The sequence below is a fragment of the Aulostomus chinensis genome, chromosome 6, assembly GCF_037954235.1.
Source record: "Aulostomus chinensis isolate RoL2024-O1b breed Wild chromosome 6, RoL_Achi_v1.0, whole genome shotgun sequence".
Taxonomy (NCBI): Eukaryota; Metazoa; Chordata; class Actinopteri; order Syngnathiformes; family Aulostomidae; genus Aulostomus; species Aulostomus chinensis.
In genome coordinates, this window is record NC_141325.1 from 7,154,507 (window position 1) to 7,176,926 (window position 22,420).

Sequence of the window (22,420 nt, forward strand, 5' to 3'; positions counted from 1 at the left end):
TGCATACTTATTAAGCAGATTACCTCAACTAATTATAGTTCACAAGATTCAAGACAATATCGCTACAACCCCTAAAAATCTGCTATCCTATTTATAAGCGCAAAGAAATTCCTTCGGTTGGAAAGTGAACTGAAAAACAAGCCTCCAAAATCAACACTGTGACGACAGAAAGCTGAATAATTCAGGAAAATATTGCCTTACAAAAAAACAAAAACAAAACTGGAGTCCACACTTGTGGAGGCCAAGACAATCTGTTGACTGACATCATTCACACCATAAAACAAACTCAGATGCAACTGGTTTGAATTTAAATGAATCAAACATTTGTCCTCATAATTTGTATTCGTTTTTTTCTCTCCGTCCAACACCGATACACTTCCTGTGTCTTAAGTTACTCCCAGCTGCCACTTGAGTGACACCCACCCTTCATTGGACTCCCCGATGATTCATCTTCACGACAACAAAACCTACCCTGTTTTATATTCCTGAATAACCTCTAACCCTGCTGTATATTATCTGCACCCTGTGGCCTTTCATCACGCAATATTCTCCGTTTCTGTCACTTCCCTGATTCTTCTCCTGTCCATTTCTCCAAAAGTCTTCACCATCTTACTCTCTCATCTCTGCCTAAGTACCTTAAGGATGACTCTGCGGCGGACCACTCTTGTGGTGACATTCTCCTCTTCATCAGCCACTCCCTCGACCTCACCGAGTTCACGGTCCAGCTGAGAGTGGATGTAGATGAGCACGGAGCGCACGGAGCCGCTGGCTATGTGGAGGACATTCTGACAGCTGATGACCAGGAAAGCTAGCAGCACGAAGCTGAAGAGGAGCTCCGTCACCAGGGCCCACATCACCCCACTTTGATTCCCAAAAAATCAACACAACACAAACCCTTTACATGCACACGACAGTGCCCTCCCCAACCCCCTGGTTCCAACACAGCTCAGAGGGAAGGTAACAGCTGCAGCCTTCTGTCACTGGCTCGGTTGGACTTTTTTGTGCCTTTCAGTTCATATCCTTCTTCCATTCGCAGAGGCAGGGGGCCCTGTGCTCCAGACGTTATTCCTTTCCACTGTCCGGTCAGAAGTACCCGTCAATGACCTCAAACTGAGGCAAACGCAGCTTAGGGAAGCTTCTATTCCCGCCTCTCATCTGACCATGTGACCAGTAGGCTTTAAATACCTCTGGCTACTTCAGTGACACTATATGCTGGCATAAGAGCAGTAAGAAACTGGCAACATCCTTCAGGCACTCATTACTATAAACTGTCCCTTGACCACACACACACACACACACACACACACTTAAAAGCAAACAAACTGTTGCAGTTAAGTTCAAATTCAGTTAAAGAGAGAGCGCGCCAACAGTCTCTTGTCACTAGTCGACGACCACATGCAGCATCAAGCCAACAAAGTCTGTAAAAGCAAATGTCTATTCCTGCTCTCACACATTTTCACAGCTGAGATTGTCCTCTAGAGTGTGATGTGTCAGAAAGTTAACACGTGGGAATGAGCGGGGTGGAGATGGTGTAACATGAGAGGGACAGTGGGAATGCTTGCTATATTTGGCCGGACATGCTGTTCGTGCCCATCTTCGGCCTGAGACTGTATGTGTGTGTACGTGTGTTTCTGTGTGTGTGTGTATATATATATTTATATACTGTATATATATGAGATACCATGATGCCATTACTGTACTTGATAGCATTTCTCATTAAAAGCAGGTTGAGGATATTCAAAACTGTAGTTCACATAATTTCTATGAATGGAGTTTCTCTCATGCTAACTTACATTTGATCTTATGGATTTTATTTTTTGTGTACTTATTGTCGTAATTCTTACACAAATTGTCTTGTTGGTGTTTTTAATCTGTGTTCTGCTGCAAGCCGAATTTCCTCTGGCGAGACAATAAAAGTAACTGAACTTTTAAAAAATCACTTTGCTGATGTGGTTTGACATTAGCTGAGACATGTGAAGCCTTTACTGCCCCGAGATGTGTTCTTTCTGAATAGCTGTAGAGCAGATGTGCAGTGGACAGTTGTGCATGGGGGGGTTAATCTCACCTGGCCCTTTAAGCGCATGTCGTCCCAGGCCCTCAGCTCTGGTACCCTGTGTGGGAAGCCCAAACCCTTCTCAAATGGCTGTGTACCTCTGAAGTGACCTCGTAAGATCTCGGAGTGCCCCATGTCCCTCACAGGCTGAAGCAAGGCCTCCTGGGACACACGGGACTGGTCACTGTCCATAGCGTTACATACTGATGACATCATAGTGTCAATGGCCTGTTTGGATTTAGGCTGATTGGTCACCCAGGCCTGAGGGTCAGTGACAGGACTCCACCCTGGGCCTGTCTGTTCCTGCAGGTAGGAGAGGAAAGATCCACCCCCACCTCCATTTCCACCATTACCTGACCTGGAAGGAAAGAGCAGAACCCTGAGGATGATGTGCACCTCAGTCCAAGTCTGCACGACTCCTCCAGAACAATGAGCACGTGAAACTGTAGCAGGTTACTGAATTCATGTTTGTCAACGTCCCAAAATACGTGCATGTTTTCTCACATTAGAGGTTACACAGACGTTCACTGTCATGCAACTAAGAGTAATGGGATGTTTGGATTGTGGAACATGTTTATAACTGCTGGGTTGTTTGTGACTTTGCACTGTAGCCTGACGGGCAGACAGAGGTCAAACTCACCTGTCTCCATTCCGATCTGCCACACAGCTCAGACCAGGTGACTCACTCAGCCGGGCATATACCCTTTGCTGTCCTGCAACAAGAGAAAGCCCTTCCTCTGAGCCTGTTCCTCCTCCTCCCCCTCCTCCAACTCCAGTTCCACCAGTTGTACTAGTGAAAGCTGATGCCTCCGAACTTGCCTCTGACCCCTGACCATTGTTCAGACCATTAAGATTGATCCCAGCGATGGTACCCCCAAGCGAGGCTGGTGTGGCAGTGCTGAGTGAGTCAACGCCCATCTCTGAATCGTCTTCGGGCAGCTCAATGGAACCACTCAGCACACCACCCCCTCCACTGGCTGCACTGGCCTGACTGGCTGGCCGACCCAGACTTCCGTAGGGTAGCCCGAGCAGACCTTCGGAATCGTCAGCATTGCTGCACTCCAGCGAGGAGTCCTCCACAGGCACCAGGGAGGGGCTGTTGCCTGACGGCCACACCTGCACATCAGACATCTCCATAAGGGTGTCCTCCTCTGTGGTGGCAATGGGTGCACAGTCCAGACTGGAGACTTCCTGCCAGTAGGGCTCAGCGCCCAGTGGGGAGGGCAGGCTGTACTGCATGGAAGCCGGGGACAGAAGCTCTTCCTGCGTGAGCCCATAACCTGGAGCGAAACAGAAAGAGGCACACTGACACCCGGCCCCCCGCCTCGCTCCCCACCTCACCCCCACAGCACCGGGAACCTGGGAGGGGGTAAATGCCCCTGCCCAGGAGCTGGGCAACTAGGGGGGGAGTAGAGGAGGCTGAAGGGACAAATGGGAAAAGAGAGGGAGGAGAAAAAGGGGAGGGCCAAGACAATAGGAGCTGGACTAAAGGTGCAAAGAGCTAAGGACATATGAGCAAGGGCAGCTTCTAGAAGAAGGATCGTCAAGCACAATCAGCCAGTGCTGACGGTGAGAACAGCAGCGGCAGCAGCAGCAGACACAGCCAGATGGACCAAGAGACTGACGTTCAGGCCCAGCAGTGACTGATGCTGCTCTGCTGGCTGCCACCTGCAGGGAGACAGACAGGAATTACTGCCTCTGCCCCCAACCTGGGCCTGGGACACACACCCATCCAGGAGGGGGACAGTCACGCAGACACATGCCATTAATACACGCTCCCAATCTTGGTCTCATTCCAACACACTCACACGCATATATACAGTACACACACGCATATATACACACACACACGCATATATACACACACAGTCTTCTGGCATGCATTCAACCTCGCTTCAAAAAACAGGCAGGTTAATATAGTTGTCAGGCTGGATAGCATGCACGCAGGCAATCTCATTCACTCCCCACACTCAAGTTCGCTCCCATTCACTCCACGCAGCTCATTGACTCAAATTTTATTCTAGAATGCCCTTAACATGACATAGATTGAAAACATTAAAACTTATAGGATTTATGCTGAAAAATGTACAGAAGATTTTTCCTCAAAGGTGAAAGCCTCACAGTTGCTTCCTAAAATTTGAATCTGTATATTTTTATTCGTGAAATCGTGAATGAGCAAAACTGTTAGGAGGTGGACTCAGGTCACTCCTACAACGGTCTTGGAAACACAATGCAAAGTCCCACCTGGCAGAATCAAGCAAAGGAGGCCACAGCAGCAGGAACTGTTTTTTTCCTCCACCGAGGAGGTCAAGTGGTCACGGCGTGTCTTTCTGTTTGATTACATTGAGTGGATAGATGGGTGATATAACAAGGAACACTTGACTAACGTTTGAAGGTGATATGGATCCAATTATAAATATTCTGTGTTGATGTGGCCTCCTAGGCAGAGGAAAGTACTTTGTGAATGCTTTTTTTAGTTTGAGAAAATAACTGTATAGTTTTACCCTGAAAGTAGAACAAATGATCTACATTTTTATTATTTGTGTTACTCAAAAAATCCTACAATGAAGGTGAAGAGCTGAGGGGAACATCTGAATGAAAGATGATGCAATCAAAGTAAATTGTGATCGGTTCTATGGATGCAGTTGAGACGTGTTACCCAATGGTACTTTAACCAGAGGACTAAGTCAGGGAACCAGCAGGGAATACAGTAGGCAGAGAAGAGACAAAAGCAGGAGGCAGATGTGTTCATGCATAGCAGAGAGGGTGGAAGAGAGAGGGAGAGACTGGATGTGTAAACTGTATGATGATGAAAAAAACTGCAGAGGATGGAGTGTAACTCAATTCACAGTTGGCAGTATGAGTGTTGAGCACTGCTGAGAGCGCAGTAGTTATTTGTGACACCAGAAACACTTGACCTACTTTCTCTCTCGGGCTCTCAACTGCAGTAACTAATGATGAGAGAAACATTTTTTTTTTGTATAATGCTTTGATAAAAATAAAAGACCAACACAAACCAAAGCTGCAATGCTTATTGGAAATTCTTTGAAACATTTATAAATGATCATCTAGTCATAGTTTTATTTGGATAACACGTTAAGGTAGTGAGATACCCGCAGGTTCTTTTAAGGTATATATAAATAAATTGTAAAAGCAACGCAAGTAAAGGAGCATAAATAAATTCTAATTGATAGAAAATGTACGCGTCATCAACAAATTTTATTTTCAGACTTAAAAGTCTCCAATAATTTCTGATCCAATTTGAGATGGAAATTTAATATAAACATACTTTGAAATACTGTGGAAAGAAAAATACGAATACTAAGAGGGATCGATATAATGCCCTTCAAAGACCAGAGGCCACTTTATATTGAGGTGGTTGTTTTTCATCGGTAACAAAAATCTGATATTAATCTGTGTGCTCGCTCACTATCACAATCAGAATTTCTTCATTGTTATTGCACAGAGTGCACATAAAATTTGATAGCCTTTGTCATACATTATATCAGGACCTGATGTGACAACGACTGCATTATGTGCCGGTTTTTATATGCATAATGGAAATATAAGAACTTCTGTCTGCTACAGTGTGATTAACAAAATGAGCTGTCTCCTCTCTCCATATTAAAAGATGAAGAAAGTGAAATGGTCTGTGGGCAAAATGACTTGGAGTTACTGATCAACCGGACAGGAAAACAAAGAAATACAGGGGAAAAAATGATTTAAAAGTACACATAAAAGGAAATATGCTGACTTCACACAGAAAGTAGTGATAAACTGGGCACATATATGGAGAACATTAAGCACTTACAGGATAAAGACCTTAAACACAGACGCTCACATTGAAACACAGACGGACAGATAGATGAGTTCACATTTACAATGGCAACATTGAATTTAAACCTCATAAAACACCCACAAAGACAACAAAACATATTATTCACACCAAACAACCCATCAAATGAATCAAGTTTACATAGAACCAGTGACATACAAAACCACAACATTCATACATGAACAGTGCAGACACGTCTTCGTTCACAAAAAAAGGTTGGAAGCCTTTTTTTACCCCCCCAAAAGGACAGATCACAGAGGAGGAACAGAGACAGACTGTAGGGTCGTTCTCAGTGTGCATGCCATGCAGTGTCAGTTGGTCAAGCAAGTTCTTCATCTCCATCAAGCTTATTCTATTCCAGCTCCACGGCTCCGTGTTTCCATGCTAACACGGGGCGAAATGAGTGATGAGTCAGCCTCGTGCACATGCAGACAGGCAGGAAAAGAAGGGATGGGAGAGGGAGGTGAAGAAAACAGTGGGGAGAAGAGAGAGGGAGGGCAACAGGAGAGAAGAAGAATATAAAACAGGGTGATGAACACAGACAGAAACAGAAATAGAGAGCGAGGGTCACCTCCCCCCTCCCAGTGGGTGCTGAGTACACAGTCTGTGCGAGGGGAATCTGTCACAGAGCGAAACACTAAAAAGTGGGGGTTTCAAGACTACAAAGAACAAAGAAAATGCACGAATAGTCGCAAAAAAAGAAAAAAGAAAAAAGATAAAGATATGGGTCAGAGGTCAACATGAAATCGGCATGAGGTCAGAGTTCGGAGAGGAGTGAGAAGGAGGAAGAGTAGGGCGGCTAGGCTGCAGATGACATGTCCAGAGAAACACAGAGAGAGGGACAGATTCACAGGGAATGAAAACAGGGCTCCCAAAAGGACATTCAGTGCACCAACATTAGCTACAGAAACTCAAACTAGTCCTCATGCAGCCAGGCAGGAGAGAAATGATTAGAAGTGTCCTCGTACTGAAGCCTTTTAGAGTGCAGTGTGAGTGTCGGAAAGATCTAGCAATACACCTGATTAGCCCAGATATGACTGACGGAATAAATACAATCCTTGAGACGCTGTTTTTTACAAACTTAAGACAAATAGATGGAGCAAATATCCACAATAAGCTTCCTTCCACTCTTGGTTCTGCTTTTCAGTAAATTGTCTGCAGTAAAATAAACTAAGGAGGACATATAATTAGATCAGGCTATGAAGTTAAAAAAAAATCCATCGTACGTTTTATAATCTAAATGAATCCGAATTTTTTTGTCCTAATATATATTAAATATATAGTTTTTTTGGCCATTTATTTCCCTGTTAAAATGTTTATATTTGCGTAGTTTTATTTCACGGTCATCAAGGTCTCAGGACTGAGGATCTTATAGCACGTATAAATTGTAAAGATTTTGAATTTTGCACTGTATTGATAAAAAAAAAAATGACTAAAAAAAATTGAAACACTGTACTAATTATGTGTTGAATGGAACTGAATCACATTAATTGACTTTTATTATTTAATTGATCAGCTTTGGCCTCTCATCTGTCATTTTCCCCTTTAATTACAGCTTTAATTGTAACTGTATAAGTCAAAGACACTGCGCGGGTATTTGTTCAGGTCTATTGTGTCCTTTAACAGAATATTAAAGCAGGAAAGGCCTTTGGGAGGCGAGACAGATAGACAGACAAGACAGTAATCAGATTCACTGCAGCTGTGATCTGAACGTCTCCCTTTTCACTCTTTGACCCTCATGGTCATATGTTTATGCATGGTTACATCTCAGAGTGCTCCAAAAATGGAGTTGATAAGATGTAGGGTATGCATGTGTGAAGGAAACCATGAGGAAAAGGAGTAAAAGACTGAGGACCAAGAGGGCCACTTACGCTAGACTATCGATCTATACTCTGATCATGTATGACAGTGTTTTATAGACAAAACAGCACAAGTCTTGTCTCTAGAAAATGAAAAGTCAGATATGATTTTGAATATTATATTACATCATATAATATTGATTGAGTCTTTGACATGAAAGACTGGAGGCATGAAGTACACATCACAACAACATGTATAACTAGAACATTTTAGTTGTCTCTATGTGGCCTTTCGGTTGGTTAATAATCTGCTCATCTAATAAACACCTGAATATCTCACTTTAGAGCGTCTCATCACGAGGAATGAGTGCATGGAATCATTTATAACCACAGGCACCACCGAGGTTGTGGTGCAGTAGGAGTGTCCTGAGTCCCACGGATTGTCGCTATCCTGCAAAAAGTTTGTGGCAGCATTCATACAACAGCATCATGGAGGGGACGAATTTAGCAAGGGGACAACAGAGATAATTCCCACAGAAACAAACTTAACTGTGTCTTTAGAGGATTTTAGGATGGAGGAAATGTTGGGGGATTCTGGGTAAAGGAAAAGGGATTATGAGGGAAAGGGCTGCAGTGTGGGATTTGGGGAGGGAGCTTACCATTAGTCATACCAGGAGAGAGGTGGTCCTTCTCTTGTCGGCGTCTGCTGAAATCACGGCTCTGTCTCGTCGTGGTAGGCTGAGGTGGTTGGCCCTCCAACATGTTGACGATGTCCATGCGGTCGATACTCTTCAGAGCTGTGTACAAGCTCTCCACTGCAGAAACGATATAGAGAGACCCAAGCAGTTGAAACGAAAGAACATTAAAGTCATAATCAGACCACATAACCGGTGTATTCTGCCTTTCAGCGACAAACAGACGGATGCCTTGAGGTCACAAAGGTGTTTTTTTTTCCCTTCTGCATTTGTTCTTTGTGACTCCAGAATGCAGAAAGAACCAGCTACGTATATTTAGCTTGAAGCTAATGGCGACTGCTAACAACTACAACAGCGAAATAAAAAGCAAACAAAAAAGCGCAAACAGCAAAAGCGTCCATTTTACAAACTTTCAAGAACATTGTCCTGTATCCATGATTTCCTTATATTCCTTATAGGATATGCCTTATCCTTCACTGACACTTTAACTACCTTTTCCAGCAGGTGCGTTCAGTGAACCAACTTGCTGGCTACACACTGGAAGGGCTGCAGTTTGTTTGTTTTGAGCATTTGATAAAGATTGGATTGTACAGGAGAGGAATGGAGATTTTTGGGTAGTTTTGCTATTATTTGTTGGTGTCCACGGTCAACATTAGCATTGAGCTAAATATATATAGCTTGCTCTTTCTGCATTCTGGGGTCAAAAGAAATAATGCAGTGATATAAAAACATCTTCTTGTGAGTAGTTTAAAGGAGAAATACACATTTTTGGCAAAGTATTACTTTATTTAACAGTAATCTCTTATCATACTAACTCTTTGCCCTTTTGCCCTCGCGGGTAGCCCACAGGTTGAGCAGCGCTGAGCTCTGCTCCAGCAGCGAGTTTGGATTCTCCACACGGATCTTATTGATGTCATCCACGCTGAGCTGAAGCTCGCGAGCCAACTCTGAAGAAAACGAGGGAAGATCACGTAAGTGAGAGAGACACTGAAACCATTTTGCCTGAGTCATGCTGTTAGAGTGAACACTGCATGTATGTGGCATCACAGCAGCTCTACCCACAGAAGAGAGATTATATTATCAAATCCTACTCTTGGAGAGGAAACTGAAAAAATAATTAGCTTCACTGGCTGGTTGCCATGTTATAACTTTGTTTAATCAACAGAGTTAGGCAAGCTTGTCAGACACATGGTAAACATGGTGGGTTTACAGCCCCAGGAACATAGCCAGTCCATTCTGATTCACTTACCGGCCCAGCTCAGACCCAACTGTTCTGCAATCACAGCCATCTTAAGCTCTGTCCTCTCCATGGCACTCATCGATGCTGCGGACATGAAACCACAGCTCACTTAAACGTAAAATTGAGTCTGTATTGAAATACTGCTGCAGAAAAAGGAGCTTGTGATTATACATGTTATAAAAATAATTATGCACATTCCTTCATTGCAAGAAAATAATATGATGTGTTATTTTCAGATAAGAAAGAGATCCATACCCATGGCGGGCTCATTCAGGGCACTGTATCTTTCTCTTAAGGCCAAAGGGGTCAGGGTTCGTCTCCGGTCTTCACTTCCAACAATCTATGATAGTGAAAACAGCAGTGATGTTGAACATCTTCACAAAAGACATATTTTGGTCAAATGCAAGATCACTTGAAGAATTTACCTTAATGCATGGAGGCATGGTAATGTTGAGGTTACAGAGCACATGCTGGCTGTCTTCATACTTAGTGGACTTGCGCAGGAAAGACAGGAATCCAGCGGGCTCTTTACTGCTGTCCCTCACCTTGGACACAAACATGACATCAGACGCATGTGGAGCAATCGTTGGATCCATAAAATAAAAACCTGAAGATTGACTTGTAAGAGGAAGCTGCATGGCAATACCTTAACAGAGACAGGAAGTCTATTGTCCCTGAAGGCCTGGAAGCTGAAGCAGCGGGGCTGCTGGGTGGCCTTTCGCACTGGCACAAGATTCCCCGAACACTCCAGGTGAAGAGGCATTCCTTCCATCACCTGTAAGAGGTGACACCAACAGGAGCTAGAGAGAAAGGAAGACACTGCAGGTGCATGGATTCTACCGCGACCTCGTCTCTGAACTGACCTCTATGTCTCTGCTGCGGGCCACCTCCGTGAAGTTCTCATGCTGCTCCAGAGTTTTATCCATCTTGTCGTCTGTCATGCAGTAACAGCGCAGGCGGCCCTCACGTAACTCATTCATCTTAGCAAACACCACAAACTTGGCCATGTAGGGTACAGCTGACAGCTCTCTGTAGAGCAGGTTGGCAAAGGAGACGGCCTCGGCTGTCCGAGGACAGTCCGCCAGCCAGAATCTGAGAAGAGACAATAACATGTTATTATGGTGTTATCTATATAGATCTATTCACTCTGGACAATAATTTCAGCTGCCAAACACTCCACATGCCAGATGAACTTACCGTGCTGACACGTTGGTTGTAAAACTGGCACAGTCATTGGCATAGATGAGCTTGGTGGTGCCAGTTATGTCCTCCCATTGTGCTGGGGCTGTACCACCTGGGAATCAGATGAGGACAGGTCAAAGGTCATTATGAGTGATTACACAAAATAAACCCAATTCTTTTTCATCCAACTATGGCACCGATGTCTTTCAATATTTGCAAGTCAGCAATCTTGCCCCATAAACCTTTCCTCACTGTGGAAGGAGAAATGACTGCTCCCATCGAAACACGCACTCACGCACACTTACTCACCCACCCACACAACTCCCAGTCGTGGCATGCAGTACCTATGACGGAGCAAAGCAGGCGCAGGCTGGTGGTGTCGCCCTCCCCAGAGTCTCGGGGGCTCTCCCTCCAGGATGGCGGCAGGGGTATACGCAGCCCGATGGGTCGGTGAAATTTGCGCCGCCGAGGCTCCACCGTCACCACAGGGCTAAAGTTTGCCTGGTTACCAAGCAGCTTTGCAACCAGCTCATCTGGAACTGGCTGAGCCTGAGGTCAGTGAGGGAGAGGTGGTACATAACGGGTACAGATTTGATGATGTGGAAGAAGAAGGGCGATACGACATGACAGACATGTACGTGCAACCAGAGGTTTAAAAAGATAGGAAAAGAGAGTAGGTGGAAGAAAAAGACCATGGGAAGATCATGATGGGGGCAGGAATGACGGGAAGAGATAAAAGAAAGGAAACCAAAAAAGGGGGAAAATTAAAGACGAAGAGAAAAAGAGAGCAGTGATTATAATACCTGATGGTGTAAATAATACATTGAACAAAATAACACAAATCAGTTGCAAGACTTAAATAATTTTATTGTAAAATGTAACAATATGTGTTAACATGGAGCTACAAAACTGATATTAAAATAAAAAGGCACTGATTTTGAAACAAAGCTGTTCATCACAATATTACAGCAACATTTCAGTTAAAGGCGTGTTACTGAAAATAATAAACATAAGGCTGTAAAAGAAAATAACTAAAGTTATAGAACTATATTTCATTCATGTATTAATTCCACTAATTTACAAGTTACTTTATGTGTGGTAGTGTCTACAACTAAATTTACATTCATTCCAGTGTCTAAAGGACAGCAGGAGGAGGTCCAGTTATTCTCTGTCTACATTTTGATTTGGTTTACTGAAATATATTCTGACATTTAAACTGGAAATCTCAATCTGATGAGTAAACAGCATTAGTTACTGTCTAACACATTCCTAAATATTTCAGAACTAGAAGTTCTAAAGATTTGTAAAAGAAAAGAAAAGAAAACAAAAAGGGCATTACTGCAAATGGAGTATTGAACTATAAACCCTGTCAGGAGAAACAACTCGCTTCTCTCTGCAAAACTGACTGTTTACACTGGTTATATTGAACCTGACGAAATACAGTCAAAACCCTGTGACCTCAACTTAGCAAATCTGGGAACATGGTGCACATTTATATAACTGACAAAAATAGTTGCAAAGAAATGATTGGGTTTCTAAATCCAAATCATTTTCATGTGATTGGATGTCCAATCTTATCCAAGTGACTTTAATAAACATGCGTTGTCTGACAATTAAAATGTGAAATTTTAATGGGTTCTTAAAACAGTATAAAGGAATTTGAAAGTTCTGGAAACTGAAATTAGTGCCTACATGAATGAACCTTACAGACTGATGACTGGAGTGTTGCTTTCAGAGACTCTGCTCAGGTTAAAAATCAAATTCTCTGATTTAGATTTTACAGCTAGTTGGGTTCAGCGCCCAATGAACAGCTCAGAGGGGGGGAACATGCTTGAATTCTCCTCAAAAACATCCTCATAGCAATTTTCCCAGACTTTCATGATGCCAGACCACAGGAGAAGAATAACTATAAATCATTCTTTCTCCAGACAAACCGTAAAGCAGAGCATTATCAAAAGGAAATAAATGTTCCACACAAGTATTGTTCAACTAATTGTATCTCAAATTCATGCGTTACAGATACATTAGTGAGACATCAAGGACGATAAAAACAACAACAACTGAGCACTGACTCGTGAGCAGACTGTGGTTGAATAAAGGTGCCAGGTGCATGCAATGTGTGAAAACAGCCCACCAAAAATGTGAAAAGCAACAGAAAGCCAACACAAAGGGCTGACATGATCAGGTCGTTCTGAGATCAATCCAAATACATTCAACATGCTCTTGTTCAGGCAACACAGGCATTAACGATTCTGTCTTTCTTCTCCTTCCATCTCCTCATCGTCCCATCTCACCTGCAGCCCCAGACGCACTCGTTTGGTGACTGCCGTCTCAGGAAACGTGGCTTGGACCATCGGCACCAGCTTACTTGTCAGTGACCCTCCCTCTGGACCAATCAGGTCACTCTCTTGCTGAACTCGAGACACAACAGCAAAATAAAGGGGGAAGTCGGTAGAGATGATGCGGCGGATTCGTTTCTTCCCAAGTTCCTCTTGACTCTCCAAGTCTGTGGAGAGAATAAAAGGTTAAATTCAAATAAATGTCAGACTGGTCAGGCAAACACAATCATGACAGTCTCACCTTCATCCATCCCATTGAGAATCGTCTCCAAAACCTCATCGCCATAGCGATTGCGGTGTTCCTTCCAAACAGAGCCATTCTCACTCCTCAGAACCACAAGCTCACGATCACCCCGGCCCAGAGCAGCAAAGTGAGGGATCTCTACAATCACTGGCCTGCCACACGGGAAGCAAGCAAATACACAGAAACAAATGTAAATCAGCAAAATTATCTTGTACCACTTCAACAAAGGTATTTGCCAAATTTACATTTAACAAAAGGTATATGTGCCCCTTTTTGTTCCTGAGAAGTGTTTTCAAAAATGATGATATAACAGTGATGTGACCTTTGACAGTTTGGATATAAAATGTCATTCCTCATTATCCCCCGCTGGACATCTGCGTGATATTTTGTCATAATAATTATGTATATTCCAGAGCTTTGCACAAAAGTATGTTACGTTACATTACAGTGACCTTTGACCTCCAAAGTCTATTCTGTTCATCCTTGAGATCAAAATTAGAAAAACAGGTGTACAACCCCCCCCCCAACATAAAGCTGGTACATCAGGATTTATTTCAGGCAAAGAATTCACGGAAACTGTAAATCCCGATAAAACATCAATAAATGTTTTCTTCATTTAACGGAATTGAAATGATAGATAATCAAATGGGACTATTTCCTGAAGAGCAAAGAAACGACGGTGGCAGTGACCTCCTTACCCCAGAAACTGCATGCCGGCTGGACCCAGGGAGATGATCCTGCTGGCTAGCCCCTCTCCCTCCACCAATGGAGGGGGGCTGGTCAGCTTCTGTGGCTTCACCAGGCGGCAGGTGATGCGGGTGGGGGCTGCACAAGTCCTTGGAGGTATGATGACACGGAGGCCATTATGCCTGCTACCTCGCATCGAGCCGCCCCGAGCATCCACCATAAAACTGACCAGAAACCTGCCATTGGACATGGAAACTATTATCATCTGTCTGTCCAGATATAAATCAGATTAAATTCTTTCTTCAGCATCATCGGCATGCTGACCCTGTGTGTATGGGGCTGGCGACTGGGCTGACGTTGTCCGACGTTTCAGTCGCTGGACTGCTGGGAATCAGAGAGTCCTCATCATATTCCTTCATTAGTGGAAGTGGAGTGTGTTGCTGCAAGAGGACAGACAAACTGTTGGTGACATGTTAAAATAATTTTGCAACCTTTTTGGAATGTATTCCTTAAAAGTCTTTTTTTTTTGCTGTCACACCTAAATGAAACCACTAAATTTGGAAGTAAATTACTTCAAAAAAACTGATATTTGAAATTTATTTTTCTGAGCTGAAGAGAGGCTGTAGTAATTTGCGGTGAGCCAATCATGCTACATTGCACACTACCTGCTCTATCTCATGTTCTTTCAGGATGACGGTCTCTGGAGACACACGGGGAATCCTGGGAATGGCTGGCGAGTACGTTCTGTTGTACAACAGGAGAAAAACACATCAGACAATGGTTGTGTCTCTATATCTCAGCTCCTCCCCAGTGCTCCCCCCTGGTGTTTGGGTGAGTGTCTATGGTGCATCTCCCTCTATCCAGCAATTAGCTTGTGGCTACCAGCTTGGCTCTCTCCCCTGCCCCCCTTACGCTGTGCCCAGCCCTCTCTCGTACTCCAGTGATTTCTTGGGGGAGAGGAAATCGTCATCATGGTCTTTCATGTCATCCATCTTCATGTACCTGGCCCCTTCTGTCCCCAAGAGCTCCTCTCCTTCAGAGAACAACATGCCAAAGAGAGCGAACAGACCGAGGTCAGGTTGGTGAAACAGCAAAAGGGAAAGAGAGAAAGAAAAGATGTTAATCCGCAGTTGAAAGGGGTTAGAAAACATGATAGTCCAGGATTTTGGAGATGGCTCTGTGGGTGTTAGGTGGGATGAGGCGTGGCTTAGCTCAGTACACTGAACTTTTTTCTGCGGCCACAATCATAGAAACTATCAAGAAACAAGCTGTGAGGACAGAAACAATAAAGAAGGTAACCGTTATCATGAGCTCAATACCTTTGATTCAGATCATTCAAAACTCAGACAAAAACATCATGGATCTGCTCCGAGGAGAGAAAGCATCAAGGTAATCTCAAAGCTTTTCTTCAGTAAATAAACAGTTATTGATACAACGGTTTCAGACTTTATGCATGAGGAGGTTTGGTCTAAAAAAAACGCCAAGAAATAAATACAGAGACAACTGGAGGGCACTCAGTGAGCAAACCTCTGCCAAGGCAGCCTCAGCCAAACCTGATGTAAAGAAAAAAAAAGAAGCCATTTTTCGCTATAATAAATGGATCTGTTACAAGATTGAATGGGTTCCTCCTTGGCCCATGCTACACCCCTCCAACAGGGATAGTGAAAATCAGCCTGATAGTTTTTACGTAATCCTGGTAACAGACAGATGAACGACACAGATCACATGACCTCCTTGGCGGAGGTAATCAGAAGAGCAGCCAACTACAACACACATGGCAGCAGAGTGTGAGGTCTTCATGTGAGCAGAGGCGTGTTTTGGTTACCTACCCCACCAAACTGTGTGATAATTTCTGGCCATTCACAGGCAACAAAAATAAGTCCCTGTGAGTCCCTGTGTGAGTGCCCGTTTGCAGTCCAGAGCCAAAGTGATGTTGTTGTCACTATGTTGGACTCTGTACGCCTCAAAGTCAAAGTCAGCTAAGGTTGTGGATCTTGACGGTCTTGAGTACTGTGTGTGTGCTCCCACGTTGTGTAGGCGGTGAGTGTTTGTGTGTTTTATCGTTTCATTTAGGTGATACATCTCTAGTATAAGCAGCTCAGCTATTTTTTAATACTCACAGCGACAATGATAATCCGTCAGATTATCAGGGGCCTAAAAATATCAGGAAGTCACTTCCTGTGACATTGTTGTAAAGCGATGCTCTAAACTCAGGTATTAGCGAATTACACTTGCAATGACAGTTTTTAAGGCCACTTCATCACTTAAGGCATCAGGAATAAGCTGATAGTCGTCTATTTACACATCCACAGGACATGGAGCAGCATCGGCTTTAACCCACAGTCAGGTTTCTGCCTCCCTAATCAATCCAGGTGCAAAATTTTAGCTATGATTCTGGTCACTATCAATTCCAACACAAAGTTCTGCTGCTAAATACTATAATGATCATCAGATAGTCACTAATATTCTCTGTCTGTACTTCGGTGCATGCGGCGTTTTGAGTTTTGGGTTGTTGTTTTTTTTTTAATACTGAAAACTGCTGCGAGGTGAGGATGAAAATAACACAGTGAAAGTGGTGCAAGTGAAACAATACAGGGATGTTGTAGGCTGAAAACAAAGCCGAACTGAGAGATGCTATAAAGCTCAGTAAATGTGAGGGGAACTGGAGTCAGGTTATAGTTCTTGGTGATTCACCATATCGGGTCAGCTCTCCAGTGAATGATCCAAATATATCATGTAAGTATTTTAAGGTTTTATTTTTCTTATTCAAAACTCCGTTCTCTTGCATCTCCAGACCCCAAAAACTACCAGCTAACACACACAAGGTAGGAGCAGACTGACATAGCAACATAAATAAGTGTCGACGCACACCAAACTCAACTCCATTGTGAACGGCTACGTTTACATGAATAACAACAGGCCTGTGTGTGGTTATTTGGAGTGTTAGTGACAGTGTTACTGAAGCCGCCACACGTAAAGGTTAAACACATGGGTGCTATGGGTGCATGCCGATGAGATACCAGAGCCACCATCACAGTGAGCACCACTACAGAGGGGAAAGAGAGATAAAGATGGAGCTTGAAATGGAGCCACACACTTGAATGCCGCACAAAGAGATAAAGAGACATTCATACCTAACGTTAGCTGTGCAATTCCTAGAAAAGGGCAAAAGGTAAGAAAAGGATATATGTGTGAGCAGTTCAAACTATGTCAGGCTTGTAAATATTAGATTACAGCCACACTGCACTTTTCTTTCCCTTGCCTGGATGTGGTTAATAAGGATTTTAGTGCTCTACCTTCATCCTCAGACACGTCCAGAATCTCATCCACTGTTTCTGGGAAACTCATGCGATGTTTCTCTGTGGTGGTCTGCACGGCAAAGAAGGAACAGGAACAAACAAGAAGACCATTTTCAATGGAATTTCCATATTTATCAAGTCTGCATAATGCCATTTCTGTATCCTGAGGGCATAGCTGAATTTGTGAACTTCTCACCATAGAAACCGTCTCCTCAGTGACAAGCTTTAGGACGTCGATCACAGAAATGTAGCCAAGTCTCTTAGCAATGGCGAGTGCTGACGTACCATTCTAACAGAAAGAGAAGCAGATTGATTAGATCACGCAAAAATGCATCTTTATTGCAGAGTTTTGTGGAGAATAATCCTGCTCACCGTGGTGGTTTCATTGGGCTGAGCTCCGTGCTTCAGTAAGAGTGTTACAATGTCTGTGTGTCCCTGCTGGGCGGCCTGGTGCAGAGGAGTGTAACCCAGCTGGGACAAAGAGAGAGGGAGGGAGACGTCAATATGACTGTCAGTCCTTCTTTATACAGGAATGACACCAAAACTACATGTAAATAATGCATCTCTTGAATTATGCAGTGAGCCTTTACATGCAGAGAAAAAACTTTGAGTTAGAAAACTTACATTTGACTAAAACTCAGGAACATTAATAAGCTATTAACAAGAGTAAGATGAAGAAACGGACTGGCCAGCTCTGGCTTCTCAAATATCAATGTGTGGTTTTCATTTTCCTCGTAAAGATGTCAAACTGTTTGTTAATTAACCCTTAATTACACAAATCATTTGACTAGATCAGCCTAAACACCAGGAACTTGTGACGGAAAGGTTTTTATCTCATCCTAATATTCAAATGTAATTAAAAATAGCTAATTTTTCCCCCTCCCTTCATCAAACCTTATAGTAAACAATCTGCATTTTTAGCAAGTACACTACTTTTAAACTAAACAAGCCTTTGGAATGAGGAGCGAATCATTTTCTCTCCGTTTCCTCCCACCCTCTCACATGTGCCAAAAAACCTCTACATAAAGCACTGAATCAAAGACTCATTTGGAAATGAAATACAGCTGTTCCCTCAGGCTAAAAGAATTGCACTTTAGGGACATAGCACACTCTCATCCCTATAAATTTCACAGTGAAAAGGCTCCTTGTAAAAGCTGAAGGACCCTGATAGGATGTTGCCATCGGTACTATGCTTGTATTGTTCTGTTGCAGTTTATTTCATAACCAGGGGGAGGCACTCACCCGTGTTTTGCTGTTGACATTGGCTTGTTGCTGCAGGAGGAACTTCACCATCTTGATGTTGCCATAGTGACACGCTACATGGAGCGGGGTGTAGCCCATCTGAAAGGAAAAGAGGAAAAATAGTAATAAGTTAATGGTAATAGTAAAGTCTTACCCTGGCAGCCAGGTTCCATCAGGTTATGTCACTGTTGAGATGATTTTTGAATTTAACTATGAGATGTCATAATTCATATTATTCTGGCTAAACATTGCTTATTGTGAATTTGAACCACAATCCTTATTTATTTACTCATAAATGATGACACTACTTTTGTGTCTGGGATGGGAACATTTTAAAATAATAGTGTCAATAACCTCCATTACATAAAAGTCCCAGTACAAGATTGTGTCAAGACTTTGACATTCTTCAAGGCAGCTGCTGTTTTGGGAAATAATCTATGATTTCACAGAAATATTAAATCATATGAAGGATTATTTGTGATAATCTGATGCAACTCCAAGTCAAATTATTGTTGTAGAGTGGCTCTGCTCTGGAGTTCCAAGAGCTGACCCCCATGAGGACTGGCCATCTATTGATGGAAACTTAACCCTCTGCTATGAGCTCACCCGGCTATTTATGTTAAAGCACTTGATGCTATCTGCCGCCGTAGTTTCTGCTCAGATTAGGCTCTGATAACCCTGACAACACTTCCTGATGAAACCCTTTCAACCAATATAGGTCAGTATTGTTTTTCTCAGCCATGAGACTGAAAAATCCTTACCCGTGTGGCAGCATAGACAGAAGCTCCTTGCTTCACCAAGATATCGGCAATTCCAACGTGTCCTTCCTGTGCCACCAGATGGAGCGGAGTCAGTCCACTCTGGAGGAAAAACGAGCCAAAAGACAAAGGTCAAATACGCAACACAAACCACAGAACAAATATTCCTCATTTACATGAAGGAGATACAAAGCCTGCCAAAATCATTTGCATCGTTCTTGCCTTATTGCCAAGGTTGACATTGGCCTGTTTGGCGATGAGCAGGGAGACCATGTCAGGCCTTCCCTCCTGTGAGGCCAGGTGGAGAGGTGTAACTCCCTGTAGTGACTCAGCATTGGCTGAAGCTCCGTACTGCAACAGGCTGTTAGCCACCTCCACCTGGTTCTGCTTGGATGCAATGTGGAGGGCAGTGTAGCCGTTCTGGAGAACAGATATCAACCAAGGTCATAAAAATGAGCCTTTGAATTGTGATTACGTGCACATGTATGAATCTCTTACCCTGGCTGCACTGTGTGGCGACCCTCCCTTGCTGACAAGCAGGTTAACAACGTCCAGGTTGTTGTGATGTACAGCAACATGAAGCGGAGTCAGACCGTTCTGTGAAATAAGATGTGTGTCAGGAATCAAGGGGATGATTTATGTTGAATCTCCGTTCCGTGCTATCACGTCCTTCATGTTTTCTCACCTTGCCAGCAGCATTAGGATTAGCTCCTCTCTCTAACAACAGCTCTGCAACATCCACTTTGCCGTACTTGGAGGCCACATGGAGAGGAGTGAAGCCTTTCTACAGAGGCACCAACAAGAGACACAATAGTAGCTTGAGTTTGGAAGAAAGTGACTGCTGATGCAACATTGCTATAGATACATAGAACAGATAAAAGGTCAGGCTGTACTTTGGTCATCTTGGTCTGCTGTGCCTCCATGTCCAACAGGATGCGTACGGTTTGAACATGACCCTCCCGGGCAGCGATGTGTAGAGGCGTGTGCCCTGCTGTGGTAGTGGAGTTTGGTTTGGCTTTATGCTCCAGCAACAGCTTCACAAGTTCCTTGTGGCCCATTCGAGCAGCACAATGCAAAGGTGTTTGGTCGTCCTGGTAATGTGAAGATCAAATTGCACACATCACGTACAATCACATTATTACACTACTAAAGTAAGGCTTTTTTTCATTTATCATATGTCTCATTTGAGAAAGGGAATTGCTTATTGCTTTTGCATCTCTACCTTGGCCTTGGCATCCACTGGTGCTCCATTCTGCAGTAAAAACTCAGCCACCTCATAGTGTCCTGCCCGAGATGCCATATGTAGAGGAGTCTCTACTTTCTGTTCACACACAAAGAAAAACCACCCACTCAGATTTGTCATTTCTACGAAAAAAAACAACCAAAAACAAAACAAAAAAAAACACGACAGCAGAAGTAATCTGATTTCAAGACACAAACTCACCACATTAGATGCACTGGGGGAAGCTCCTTTCTGCAGCAGGATCTTAACAATGTTGAGGTGACCCATGAATGATGCCACATGCAAGGGGGTCAAGCCAGACTATTCAAAAAAGATCGACATAAAAGACTTTTTTTAATCTTTTATAGTTCATAAAAAAATCACATATGTATGTATGGAATACAGATTCCAGGTCATTTTATATAATTTTGCCTCCTCACCTCAGTCACAGCCTCTAACGATGCTGAGTGTTTCAACAGGAGATCCATCACTCGCATGTGATTCTTTTTACAAGCAATATGCAAAGGGGTAAAACCATTCTGGAAAAAGAAGAAAAACACACTGTCACCACAAAGACGAAAACCAACACTGGTTTTGAGAGACTAATAAGTTTCATTTGTGTGTTCATCACTGACCAGTGCCCTTGAGTTGGGTTTGGCACCTTTGTCCAGCAGGACTTTGGCCATGCGGTGATGGCCACAGTGTGCTGCCACATGCAGAGGCGTAAGGTGGTCCAGTGTGATGTCATCAATCTCGGCGTTGTACTGTAGAAGCTGCTTGACGCAATCCATGTGGTCGCCCTGTGCTGCCATGTGGATCGGAGACAGGCCATTCTAGAAGACAGAATCATGTTGACGACCTCGTCTTTGGCAACACAGAAACAAAACTGTTGTTTCTGCTAGTCAGGAAAATTGTTCAGTTGTATTTCAGGTTTTAGATCAGAAAATAACCTCAGACCTGATAAGCGCTCTAAAAGAAATGCTGTATTTCTTAAAAGAAGAGTGATGAGCTTTCTTAACTTGTTTCCTGGTAGATTACCTTGGTCTTTGCCTGGATGGGGGCTCCGTGGTCCAGCAGAATCTCAATAATCCTGACGTGACCATTTCTTGCTGCACAGTGCAGAGGAGTCAGTTCATCCTGGACACAGAGAACAAAGTGATTTAGTAAATGTCCAAAGACAGCAAGAGAATCAAAGAATTGGAGGAAATGGATGTTTTGCTTCACCTTGGTTTTGGCGTCTATCTGTGCCCCTCTATCCAGGAGCAGCCGGACCATAATCACATTCCCTCGTCTTGATGCAATGTGCAGTGGAGTGATGCCGTTCTGCAGAGGGACACTGATGCTCTCAGACACACAGACAAAGGCATGAGAAAGCAATGATGGGAGATTAACCCTCTCTCATCATTCCCTACCTTTGGGGTGAAGTTGACGTTGGCTCCTCTGTTGAGGAGCAGTTGCGCTACATTCAAGTTTTCATAGTGTGCAGCAATGTGGAGGGGTGTGAATCCCGTCTGCAGGGGCACGTCAGAGAGAAAGGTAACTGTCAGTTTTGTAACCACACACACACACACACAGTCATAGCAGTTAATTTAAATGTGCGCATCAACACATACCTTGCTGAGTACGTCAGGGTTTGGGTCGTTTTGCAGAAGCACTGCGGCTGTGCGTGTGTCGTCATTGCGTGCTGCAATATGCAGCGCAGGAAGGCGGACCTTTCCCTTGGTGCCGTAGTTGATGAGCAGGGCTACAACGTTTTCATGACCCTGCTGAAGAGCCACGGCCAGAGGAGTAAATCCATCCTGCAGAAAACAGGGGAGAGTTAGAT

General features: G+C 43.6%; 1 protein-coding gene across 3 annotated transcripts in view; it reads right to left on the reverse strand.

Annotated features, from left to right (window-relative positions):
• Positions 1–22,420, reverse strand: part of ank1a (ankyrin 1, erythrocytic a) — a 94,211-nt gene that overhangs the window by 6,529 nt on the left and 65,262 nt on the right. For all 3 annotated transcript variants that reach the window (XM_086206163.1, XM_086206164.1, XM_086206165.1), the window contains 35 exons: positions 22,209–22,394; positions 22,008–22,106; positions 21,820–21,918; positions 21,634–21,732; positions 21,231–21,428; positions 21,036–21,134; positions 20,818–20,916; positions 20,596–20,694; positions 20,267–20,464; positions 20,059–20,157; positions 19,872–19,970; positions 19,596–19,793; positions 19,377–19,475; positions 18,616–18,714; positions 17,746–17,844; positions 17,570–17,662; positions 17,371–17,443; positions 17,209–17,229; positions 14,987–15,107; positions 14,740–14,818; positions 14,399–14,514; positions 14,086–14,310; positions 13,385–13,539; positions 13,099–13,310; positions 11,149–11,353; positions 10,820–10,916; positions 10,486–10,714; positions 10,269–10,397; positions 10,048–10,167; positions 9,878–9,962; positions 9,632–9,706; positions 9,198–9,329; positions 8,347–8,502; positions 2,694–3,333; positions 2,066–2,411 (listed from right to left, as the gene is read on the reverse strand). In XM_086206163.1, coding sequence (XP_086062289.1) covers positions 2,066–2,411; positions 2,694–3,333; positions 8,347–8,502; positions 9,198–9,329; positions 9,632–9,706; positions 9,878–9,962; positions 10,048–10,167; positions 10,269–10,397; positions 10,486–10,714; positions 10,820–10,916; positions 11,149–11,353; positions 13,099–13,310; positions 13,385–13,539; positions 14,086–14,310; positions 14,399–14,514; positions 14,740–14,818; positions 14,987–15,107; positions 17,209–17,229; positions 17,371–17,443; positions 17,570–17,662; positions 17,746–17,844; positions 18,616–18,714; positions 19,377–19,475; positions 19,596–19,793; positions 19,872–19,970; positions 20,059–20,157; positions 20,267–20,464; positions 20,596–20,694; positions 20,818–20,916; positions 21,036–21,134; positions 21,231–21,428; positions 21,634–21,732; positions 21,820–21,918; positions 22,008–22,106; positions 22,209–22,394 — 5,178 coding nt within the window. The remainder of the gene's footprint in view (positions 1–2,065; positions 2,412–2,693; positions 3,334–8,346; positions 8,503–9,197; positions 9,330–9,631; positions 9,707–9,877; positions 9,963–10,047; positions 10,168–10,268; positions 10,398–10,485; positions 10,715–10,819; positions 10,917–11,148; positions 11,354–13,098; positions 13,311–13,384; positions 13,540–14,085; positions 14,311–14,398; positions 14,515–14,739; positions 14,819–14,986; positions 15,108–17,208; positions 17,230–17,370; positions 17,444–17,569; positions 17,663–17,745; positions 17,845–18,615; positions 18,715–19,376; positions 19,476–19,595; positions 19,794–19,871; positions 19,971–20,058; positions 20,158–20,266; positions 20,465–20,595; positions 20,695–20,817; positions 20,917–21,035; positions 21,135–21,230; positions 21,429–21,633; positions 21,733–21,819; positions 21,919–22,007; positions 22,107–22,208; positions 22,395–22,420) is intronic.